At 54.1% G+C, this 11,568-nt stretch overlaps 1 protein-coding gene across 1 annotated transcript; it reads left to right on the plus strand.

Moving 5' to 3' along the window:
• Positions 1-2,155: 2,155 nt before the first annotated feature.
• On the plus strand, positions 2,156-5,676 carry HOXB9 (homeobox B9). Its single transcript, XM_006832499.1, has 2 exons — positions 2,156-2,758; positions 5,252-5,676. The coding sequence occupies exons 1-2, from the start codon at positions 2,242-2,244 to the stop codon at positions 5,485-5,487; spliced, it is 753 nt and encodes a 250-aa protein (XP_006832562.1). The 5' UTR covers positions 2,156-2,241; the 3' UTR covers positions 5,488-5,676.
• Positions 5,677-11,568: the final 5,892 nt, after the last annotated feature.

The following is an 11,568-nucleotide window of genomic DNA, read 5'->3' on the forward strand; positions in this document are numbered from 1 at the left end:
CACCGTTATTTATTGCAAGGGAAGGGATTTTTTTTTTTCCTACAGAATATATTATAGGTAAAGCCAACAGCAGATTCCAGCCGTCTGGCAAATGGAGAACAGGTGCTTTGCCTTAACTGTGATTCATTTGCTCTGTGCCCTGCTTTCTCGCTGGTGAGGCCGGGAGCTCCCCCGACTTTTCCAAGCGTCCAACTGCTACTTAGAATTTGCTTCCGATTCTTGTTTCCCCACTTGGGTCCCATGGAAAAAGCAGCTCTTCACGCTGTTTGGTTCCGGATCTGCCGGGCTGTCGCCCTTGGAGAGCTGGGGTAGAGAAGGAGGGGGCTGGCTGGGCGCCGGCATTGATCTTTAAAAAATCATTTTGAAATCGCCATAATGTGAAGAAATATGGCGCTTCGCCCTCGTATTTCACACATAATGACAAGAGATGGCTTCATTTGGAAAGAGAAGCGGGCGGGAATGTTTGTGCATGTGCGGAGGTGATCCCCAGTCTTCTGAATGGCCGAGGAGTAGGACCCAAAAGATGAAACCCCAAGTTGGAATGGGCCCTGCTTTGTTAAAAAGGACTGGGCTGGGGACAAGCCCATGCTCTGAGGGAAGACTGCCTTGTGACAATCCAGGGTCTCTGAACCACTCCTAAACCCAGCGGAACCCAGGCAGAACCGAGTGTGTCCAGGGGGTGTGCCTCCTCCCCATGGGCCCAGAGGCAGCTGCACTCGGGGAAGCGACGCTGGGAGGAGAGCCAGGAAGCCAGCATTGGCCCCCGGGGAATTTCAGTGCAGGGCCGCCTAGTAGATGCCAATAAAATGGGCTATTTGGCAGCTTCAGAGAGAGGTCCTTGGGAGGGAAGGCATAGGGAGGTCTAAAGACTGTGAACCAGCCTGCTCTGTGCCTACAGCCCCTTATTCAGGGCATTTGGAAAGTCGTTTCTTAGAAGTTACTTCGGAGAAGCCGCAACCCCCAACGCATTAGGGGCGAGATGAGCGGGAAAAGTCCGTTTTAGACTGTGTTCTCTGGAGGTGGGTGAATGTGGAGATCATTCGGGATCTCTCCCCATGCCTCCTCGCTAGTGACACCTCGGGGTGGCTCTCTTAAGCTTTTCTTGTGGCCAGCTCCACCGCGGGACAATTGTAGGGACCGAGGTGGCTACTCAATCCAGGAAGGAAGAAAGTTTGTCTACCCCCATCCCTCCATCCCTCTGGCCAGGGCTGAGAGAGGCCCAAGGAATGGAACGGAGCATTTGGTTAGTTGTATTAAACTCTTTCAGAGGCTCAAGTTTTCAAGGCCCGATGAATCCCTTTCGCCTCAGGCAGGACAAAGTGGGGATCCTGGAACACCCAGTCCCTGCAAGGGCTGGGGGTGGGTAGGTGGGCGGGGCGCGTTGAGAGCCAGGTCTGTAAATTTCCCAAACTAGTACCCAGAGAGCCCCTCTGAAACTAATAATGTCCCATAAAATCCCAACTTGTCCCCATCGCCTTTACTTCTTCTCCAGTGGATTGTCGCTGTTGTCTAATATCTTCTGTCAAGGGTACGGAAGAGAGGAAACGAGGGCCTTCGGTGTGAAGGTGGAGTTGGGGGGAGGGGGCAGGACCACCTTTTCTTTAATTATCCTGTTGGGCCTTTAGGGCTGCTCCCGCGACTGGGGCGCCCTCCCTTCCTCTCGCCCTTGTTCTCCCTTCCTCTCTCCCTTTCTCCCTCCCTCCTCGACCCGCCTGGGGAGAGGGCTCCACAGCTTGCGTCCCTCTCGAGGCAGCCCGCTGCTTTCCCTCCGCCTCCCCTCCGCCCCCGCCACCCCATGTCGAGAACTTCCCCCCCCTTCTTGCAAAGGGGGGGGGGGAAACGGGCGGCCGGCAGCTCTGGCTGAGGTTACGTGTCCGCCGGAGCCCTGACGTGATAGTACATTGCATCAGCATAAAACAATCCATCCTGGATATGGAATGCGGTGCGGACGGATGACAGCGAGAGCGCAGCCCCCTCGCCCGATTGATTTATGTCGGAGCTGACGCTTTATCAGGCAGTCGGAAAAACTTTGACCAATCATTTTGCAAGGAGTGCTGAGCCGGGCTGCTCCACTGTACTTTGTTGGCTGAGAAGTTGAGCCCGGGGTGGGGGTGGGGGGTCGGGGGGCCGGGGGTCGCGTCCGAAAGCCCTCACACCGGTCCCGGTGCCACCTCTCCCTGCTTGGGCGCCGCCGCGCGAGCGCTTCCCTTTCCCCTGCGAGCGCCCGGATAATGTCTGAGAATGTCCATTTCTGGGACGCTTAGCAGCTATTATGTCGACTCGATCATAAGTCACGAGAGTGAGGACGCGCCTCCAGCCAAGTTTCCTTCGGGCCAGTACGCGAGCCCTCGGCAGCCGGGCCACGCGGAGCACCTGGAGTTCCCCTCCTGCAGCTTCCAGCCCAAAGCGCCGGTGTTCGGCGCCTCCTGGGCGCCGCTGAGCCCGCACGCGTCCGGAAGCCTGCCGTCCGTCTACCACCCCTACATCCAGCCCCAGGGCGTCCCGCCGACCGAGAGCAGGTACCTCCGCACCTGGCTGGAGCCCGCGCCGCGCGGCGAGGCGGCCCCGGGGCAGGGCCAGGCGGCGGTGAAGGCGGAGCCGCTGCTGGGCGCGCCTGGGGAGCTGCTCAAACAGGGCACACCCGAGTACAGTTTGGAAACTTCGGCGGGCAGGGAGGCCGTCCTGTCTAATCAAAGACCCGGCTACGGGGACAATAAAATTTGCGAAGGAAGCGAGGACAAAGAGAGGCCGGATCAAAGTAAGTTATAAAAAGTGAGGAAATACCCAGGCCGAAGGCCAGGCGGGAGGAGGGGAGGGAAAGGCCATAAACTGCGGACAATGTGCAGGGCGACCGCGGCGGCCACCAGATTGCAAGTGGGGGAGGAGGGAAGAGGCAGGAAGGAAGGAAGGAAGGAAAGAAACAAGGAAGGAAGGAAGCCCCAAAAGAGTGCGGTCCTCTCGACTCCCAAAGTCGTGGAGGCAACGCGTCCTCTGCTCTCTCGCCCTCCCTCGCCCCTCTCTCGCGAAGGCCAGAGCTGAAAGTCTGGGAAGAAGAGGCCGCCGACCGCCGGCCGGGAGTGGAGCTGGCGGGGGCCGGGGCAAGGCCGAGAGCCCGTGCGGACCCGGGGGGTGGGGGAGAGCACGCGGGGCTGCCCCGGGCCGCGCGACTGGCAGCTCTCCCCGCGCCACGCGTAGACCGTAAAAGCCCGGCCAAGGGGGAGGGGGCTCATTAGGATTTTATTTGCGATGCAACAGCTTGGCGGAGGATTGTTCTCTACAGAGCTCGCGCACTAGCCGCGCGGGTCCGGAGCGGGTGCCGGGAGGGGCGGAGGAAACCCAGGATGCCTTGGCGGAGCCCCCTCCCCATGCGCCGGCCCCTCCCCGGGAGCTTCCCTCTGGTGGTCCCCTCCCCTCCCGGCATCTTCGCCCTGGGTTGCCGCAGCCTTTTCTGTGGCCCCTGCTGTTCTCCGCGGGGGGCTCCCTAGCTCCAGTCCGAGCTGTTCGTCTCGGGAGCACTTGGGCATCGCTTCTGAACTTCGAGCTGACCGCCCGAATGGAGAAGGCGCGATCCAGGAGGGACCCTAGGGAGTGAAGGGGTGAGGGGAAAGCAAGGCTTTGAGGAGAGGCGAAGAACTTTACCCTTCATCTATAGGTAGTTTCAGTCTCCTCCCAAAGCACCCTGGACAGGACCCCCGTCTGGCTAATTTCCAGGAGGTGGTCCTGCTGGGGGTGGGAGGATTCCTTTTTTCTTTTTAAGCTTGAGAAGGGCAAATCATTTAGGAGACTCTTACCCCAAACAATAACCCACAGACTGGTGGGGATCAGTCCTCCCTCCTTACTAGTCTTGAGGAGTGAGGCTCAGATATTTTAGTCTCCGCTTACCCTGCCAGATTTTCCATGAACACAGTGGCCCGACGATCCCTTGGGTTGCTCTTGCCTGTTGGAGAGTGGGAGAGCTGCCTGTCTCCCCTGAGGCCCCTGTGGGTTGCACCACCTCCAACCTGCCAGGTTGAATCACCAGCTGACGCCTCTTTTCAAACCTCACACCACTGGAACAGACCCTTCGCCCCAAACTCCAAACTGTGCCTGGAAAGCCCATTATTTTAAGGCAACCATTTGGCCAAGATCTATCATTAACAGTCTTTTCCCCCTCTTTCATATTTGATGTGGCTGTAGGTCCCATCCCAGGCAATCATATTAAGAAACTAGTGCTGCGAATTGGTAAAACACAGAACTTAGTGTAGGATGAACCAGATCATTATTTTTATTATATTAATTCAGTGCTTCCCTTTTGGGAAGAAAGTAGCTAGCAGAGGATGGTTATTATAAATTGACTTAGATTTTAATTGGAGAATTTTCCAAGTTTCAGGGAGGAGAGAAGCTGATATAGATTTCTGCTTTCTCTTTTTTTCCACTCCTCTTTATTCAATTACCCCGGTCTCTGCTCTCCCACTCGGGACCAGTTACCCCATGTCATCCCTGGCTCCTCACCGTAGGACGGGAGCAATCTTACTCCCCAATTTCCCTGAATTGGTTTTAACCAAACTGCAAGCTGAGCAGAAGCAGAAATGGAAGACTATTGGAACCATAAGTTATCTGTGAGCCCCCAGCGCTTCCCTGTCCATAGACTGGAGTTGATAAATGGTTGCAATCCGGCTTGCATGTGAATTGGAGTGTGCTGGATGTTTGCTTCTGTAAATGCAGACCCATATATGGGGGGCGGGGGATGTGGTGGTGGTGGCCAGGGATATCTATACAGACATACATGCTTACTGCCATGTGGTCAAGGGAAGCAAGCTTGCTCTTAAGGCAGGGTTGTATCCAGACTGGAGGGCTAGGAGGTCTCTTGACCCTTTAGGTCAGCCACCCCCGCTAACCTGTCTAGTGATACTAGTTGTGAGGCTTCCTGCTGGCTCTGAGCTGTGTCCTAACCAGCTGTAATCCAAGCAGAGAAAGATTGAGAGAGAATTTGAGGCAGGCTAGGCTTTGGTGGTGCCTAGGAACCCTGGGCACACCACTTGGCTCCATCTTTTCCCCAAAGCCTCTCACCTACAGATGTCTATGGCAACTGTTGGTCTATGTCTGGGATCCTTTCTGGGAGCTTGAAGGCCCAGCTGCCCCTTTCTCCAACTTGAGATTGGGAGTGGAGACCAAGGGTGCATCCTTTTGGCAGTACAACATTAAGGGCCTGTCATCCGCCACCCCCCACCCCCCTTTCCTTTCTTTGATTCTATTGCTGCTTCTCTTTCAGCCAACCCCTCTGCCAACTGGCTGCACGCTCGCTCTTCCCGGAAAAAGCGCTGTCCCTACACCAAATACCAGACGCTGGAACTAGAGAAGGAATTTCTGTTCAATATGTACCTCACCAGGGACCGTAGGCACGAAGTGGCCAGACTCCTCAATCTGAGTGAGAGACAAGTCAAAATCTGGTTTCAGAACCGACGGATGAAAATGAAGAAAATGAATAAGGAACAGGGCAAAGAGTAAAGACCCTTCTTCAGCTCTCCCATCCCTTCCCCATCTCACTCTTATTTATAAGTGATGGTTGCAAAGCCAGTGCTGTCTGAGATATAGTCAAGTGAATGGGGAAGGGAGTCTTTCTCTTGAAAGTTCTTTTCTGCACCCAGAGTTTCTCTCCTTTCCTTTGCTCTCACTTGTTTCTCTCTTTTCCCCTGGCCTCAAGAGGAAGTTTTGTTGAGTTAGAAGGTAGAAGTAGTAGGTTACTAAGAAGATGATGGGCCACAAGGAAAGAGAGGCCCTAGTCAAGCCCTTAGCAGCCCCTGACTTTTATGGAGAACCTCAGTCCCTCATTTCCTGCCTGCCTTTCCCTTCCTGAACCAATCCAAAAGTCATCCAGGGACACGCCAACTGCACCCAGCCCAACAGATAGATACCTGCACACACAAAGCCTGAAGCTTACAGAAATAGCAGGCAATGCATACAACCAATACTTTACTCAAACGAAGTGACACCCCAAGTGTACACGGTCACACCCCAAGCCAGGCACACCCCAAACCTGACAGAATAGTCTGAAGACCACCAGGCAAGCCAGGGTTCTACCCTTGGTGCAAATGCACATTTGGAAGATGTCTAGAGACATGCTCCTGAATGGGGTGTTGCAGCCCAAAGGACTTAGCATCACCTCCAGGGAACCTCTAGCTACCCCCCAGGGGCAAAAGCCCACAGGCAGGTGGGACAACCCCAGCCCTCAAATCAGGTGGACAAGAAAAGACCAGGAAAGACAGGAGGGGGGCTCTCCCTCCAACGCACATCTTTGCAGGAAATGTTTAATTCTGCATGACGTTTCCCCTCTCCTTCCAACAAAAGGAGGTCACACTGTGTGTAGGGTCTTAGGACCTTGACCATGTCGTCCTCTAGCTCATCCATGCCCCACTTGACAAAGATGGTAGCTTTTGATGCTCTCCACCGGCCCTGCTATCTTTTGCATCCTTCCCAACTCCAAATTCACTCTGTGCGGCCAAATCCACCTAGCACCAGCCAGTCAAGCGACCCCTTGTAGAAAACCCCCTTCACTCTCCAACCCCTCTAGCTCAATCCCTCTGTAGGCAGGAAGGCCAGGTCAGCAGAGTTCGATTGAGAATTGATTGTGAATCGATTCTGAGCGCCCTTTCTGGGGAAGTTGTCAGGAACAGAGAGGAGTAGAGGCGCCAGGGCTAGGAGCTTGGTGCGTTCCTCCCCTTCATACCCGCGTCGCGACTCACGCGGAGGTGTCCGGGGCTTGGCTGCTGCCTGCCCCAGCGCAAAAAGGGACCGTTCCCAACGCTGGACTTTACCTCCTGTGACACTGGCCTGGATGGTGACTTGAGAGGCTAGTGAGCGCGCTCCCTCCGGGGGAACGTTCCCGCGTGCAAAGGAAAGAGGCGGAATGGAAGCTAAACCTCAGGCTGAAGTTTACTCTGTTTCCCTTCCTTCCCCTATTTCCCCATCTTTCCAGTCCTCTCCAATTCCATGGACTCTTGCTCCTGCTTCTCCAGGCATTTCAGTAGAACTTTTTGCTTTGTTGGTGGCTGTTGTGAAATTGTGCTTGTGTTTTGTGATTTCTTTGGGGGTGATTGTCTGGCCTGTTTTCAGTTGTCACTTATTTGGGAGGGTTGTGGGTGGGGGTGGGTAGGGTGAGGGACTTAGAGCCTCTGATTGTTCGTTTTGGAAGAAAAAAGAAAAAGAACAAAAATATATATCACTATAGAAAATAAATCTCTCCTCGTGTCTTATTCTGTGTTGGCTCCCCCCACCTGGCCTAGGTGGAGATCTTGATTGCCAAGGGGGCAACCTCTTTAGTGCTGTCAAGGGTGGGGTGGGGGTGGTGTCAGTGAGGTAGTTCTGAGAACCTTAGTACCAGAGCAACAGGACAACTGGGAAACTGGAGGTGCAAGGAAAGAATGTGCTTCGGTTTGGAGCAGAGTCTGAGTTTCTCCAGAGCCATTGCTCAGGGTCTTCCCCCAAAGTTGGGCTGGAGACTTCCCCACCAGCTCCAGAGCTGAGTAAGGGACCTGCTCCCGCTCTGGGTAGCAGTTCCTCTCTCAACCTTCAGTCGGCTGAGAATGTCCCTCTGCCTTGGTCACTTTAAAATGCCAGGCAAGTTAGCAAGCAAAATAGCAACTTCCCTCTACTCTTAGTGGCTGTGAGGAGGCTGAGTTAGAGATTGAAAGGGAGTGAACCCCATAGGGTTCTCAGTCCCCAAATTGGGATTAAAGGCTCCCATTTGAGACTTGGTCTGAAGCGGGTTGGTTTGGTAGGGATTGAAGCTTGGGGAGGCAGTTCCCAAACGCTGGGAGAGGAGACTGTTTGGGGAACAGAAATGTCTCAAGAGGAGACCTCTTTTTTAATTGGACCCCAGAACTAAACTCAATTTCCAGGGGCACTTTCATGTCCCTCATAGTCTGCGTGTCCCTGCCAGAGCCCCTCGCGGAGACGGCGGCCCCTCAGCAGCCCTGCTTTTCTCACCCAGGCTTGGGAAACCGGCCTCTGCCTGACTCTCGCGCTCCGGAGCCGTCCTTCCCTCCCCGAACCTCCCAGCCCACAAACCCCAGTGACACCACAGCCCGAGGAGACCCGGTCAGTTGGCTAGAAGTGGGGACAAAGCATAATCCAAGAGAGAAAACCTTAGAATTGAAAAAGCAAGGCCTACCCCTCTCGAACGAAAGGATGCCTTGTACAGAAAGAGCGCAGGAAGCAGGAGAAAGCGAATCTCCAAGGTCCAGGGAGAGTTCCATCAGGGACATCAAATGAATCCCGCATTTAGCGGTTGTGCTGCGCATTGACTGGCGCTGAGAGTGGGCAGAGAAGGCCAGATTTCGCCAATGGGAAACGCAAAAAGCAAGGCTGGAACCCGACACAGCGCTGTAGGGTAGAGGGCGAAAGCGCCCGCAGGGGTCTCCGGCGGCGGCGGTGTCTGGTCCAGAGCCCGGGGTGGCTTCTTTAAGGACAAACAAAAGCGAAGATGTGGAGGCTCTGAAGCCGGAGATGTGGAAATCAGTTGTCATAAAAGAGAAATTCAGAGAGGAGAGACCGTGAGAGCTCGAGACAGAAACCGGGAGACGAATTCAATGCCGTGTGCGCAGCAATAAAAGAATATGACCGCTATAAAAGTTTATAGCGTATAAATTTCTGAAGGTTAAGACACTAAACAGTGAGAGGGGAAACTTTCCGGAGCTGAGAGCCAGCCGCAGCTGGGACTGGGTGGGCCTTGCAGCCCCCACCCTCACCCGCCAGGATGAGGGGCTTGGGGCTTCCGGGGAGGCCCCAGGGAGCAAAAGGGGGAGAAGAGGGAAGGGGGAGAGGGAAGACACTTTATTGTTGCAAATGCTTCAGAGACCACAATTGGGACTCCTGTCTTTGTTCTTCACACCCCCTACAGAATTGGGCGTCATAAACAAGAAGCCGCCCTCCCCGCGTACGCGCGCGCACACCCCCCCCACACCCCCCCCCACACCACTACAAACACACACACAGGTCCGACCGGGCCAGACGTCTGGGCGCGGGCCCCTCTCTTGATCCTTTTACAGGCCGATCCCACCCTCTCCCCCCCCAACCAAAAGTCCAATTGTTTCTCCTCGAAATTTGAAACAATCGTGTTTGAAAAATGCTCGTTTCTCCCCTTTTACGGGCCATAAACGGCGCGCTGCTTGGCGGTCTCAGCCACAAATTAGGGCATTGTGGGGTGGGAGCCTAATATTGAAAGAAAAAAGCTTATAGCTTCTTTTTTCCTCCCCACCTCTCCCCGCATTTTTTGTTTCCTTTTAAAAAAGCTTATCTGCAAAATGTCATGAACCGTTTCTTGATACCGATGCCTTTTCTCGCGTCCGCTCCGTTTTCCTCTCCCTTTTCAGCTAATAATGAAAGTTTCTCTTGTTAGTCACCACCAACTCTAGAGCTCTCCGAGAACCTAACAGAGCCGGTGGCAGTGTCGTGTTTTCTCAAGGATGCCGCTAGATGGCAGCCTTGCTCTACGTGAAAATCTCCCGGTACCGCGGCTGCGGGCGCCCACGGCTGCACACCGCACCTTAGTCGGCCTGGAATCTCTGAACTGCGCGTTAACAAAAGTCATGAATAATTTGCGAGTAATAAAAATATAGGGTTCATTATGACCATTTCCCCCATTTTATAGATTTCAATATAGTAGTGTTCACCCCTCCCCCCGCTTCTCAAACGGTCAGTTTTCAAGAATTTCCCAGCGAGGAGAGCTCAAGGCTCATCCAGTCGCCGCGTTCGTTTGGGCAACAAATGCATGAAAACGGAGACGCCTAATAATCATAGAAATAATGGATCCAAATAAAAGAGGAGAATGGATTCAGAAAGAATGAAATTTTCCAGGGCGGGGGCGAGAGGAATGCTCAAGGCTGCGGGTGAGCAGGTCAGGTGAGCTGGGTAAGCGGGCCGAAGGTTAGAGGGAAAGGAAGCTGCCCGGCTCTGCTGCTGGGACCGGCCAGAGGGGGCAACCGGAAAAACCAGCCTGCTCCCCACCCCCGCCCCCCGTTTTAGGGCTTTTTAAAGTTATTGTTGTTGATATTTTGCAGATTCGGAGTTAGCTGGCTGGGAGCTCCGCACGGGGCGGAGGATGCAGAGCCTTTGTACGCGTCTGTCTGGGAGCCTAGCAGGGCGCGCGCCGGGCTAACCCTGCGCCAAACCCTGAGCGGGACCAGGGTGGGCCAGAGCGGTGAGGTGCGGTGCGGGAAGGCTCGGATATCTCCTAGAGATGCTCTGGGCGCCCTTAGTTGGGCCACCCCCTAAATCCGCATTTTCCTGATGGGTGTGGGAGCGGGCGTAGCAGTAAGAAGCAGAAACTCTCCCCTTCCCGCGTTCCGAGGTTTCCAGGTGAGAGCTCCAGCTCCGTGAACCCGGGGGCCCTGACCCTGGGCCCTAGGCAGACCTGGACGGTGCGGGTTCTTTGGTAACTTGGCAGTGGAGGCTTGGACTCCCGGTACGTTTCGCTCCTAGATCCCGTGCTCTGTTCTTGCTATTTGGAATCTCCCATTTCTTCCCGGTTCAACCCAATACTTGCCCCCCCCCCCAATTCGGATAAACCTGTGCGGAAAAATACTCTCGCCCCTCCTCCCCCCACACACACACTCAAAATCACCCCAATTGCAGCCTCTCTCTTCCCCCAGGACCGAATACAAAGATGCAAGTGGAGTTTCTCCTCAACTTGAGTTTCTCTAATAAATCTGCACTCCGTTGGGTGTTTATAAATTATCTTCTCGCTCTTTCTTGTTTTTTCTTATAATAGAAACATTTTCCTTCCATCAGGAATTTCTGGCACGGTGTAGGAATGATTTAGAACAAGCCATTGAATTTCTACTTCGCCGGTGAGTCCTCAAATCATGACCATAAAACCCCCGCACTTGATAAAAATGTTCGCTTCGCCAACAACTTAACTCTGCCTTCAGCCGCCTCACCGCCCCCCTCAGCCACGCGCTGAAAATTCAGGAGCCTATCTCTTCTCCTTTTCCCTTTTCTCTTACTCCCTTTCAGTCCCTCTCCCATTCTCCAGAGTCACTTTTAAAGGACCTTGTGAGGGCACCCCCTTGGAGTAGGCCATACTTTTCTATTTACAAAGATTGGGGTGCATTGGATCTCCAAAAGGCACCCTTCTGAAAAGCAAATCATCCTCCCTTGGATAAACAATGTATTGAGTGTATTTGTAAAGCCTCTCCCTTTTCTACTAGAAATTTATTCCTTCCTTCCCTTAGCTGATCAGCCATGTAGGAGGTCTTCTGACCCTGAGACAGGGCCTTCCACAGCCTGGTCACCACCATGACTAGGCCCAGCAGACGGGTCTGAGAGTGTTTTGCCCAACCAACTTGCTCCTGCCTTCTGTCTTTCAGGCCCTAGGTCCCTAGGCCTGGAGGGAGAGCCAGGTTTAACTAGCTGCTCCCAAAGGGGAGAGGAGAAAAAATGATGATAAAGCGGCTTGCTCCACCTAAATCCCCTCCACCCCAAGGTCAATTTAGGGAGTGCCAGTGGTTCAAAGGGGTCTCAGAGATGCTGAAGACTAAAAGGGGTCCACTCATGCATGCACCTTGTAGCCACAGTCTAAGATAAGGGAGG

The sequence above is a fragment of the Chrysochloris asiatica genome, unplaced genomic scaffold, assembly GCF_000296735.1.
Source record: "Chrysochloris asiatica unplaced genomic scaffold, ChrAsi1.0 scaffold00007, whole genome shotgun sequence".
Lineage (NCBI taxonomy): Eukaryota > Metazoa > Chordata > Mammalia > Afrosoricida > Chrysochloridae > Chrysochloris > Chrysochloris asiatica.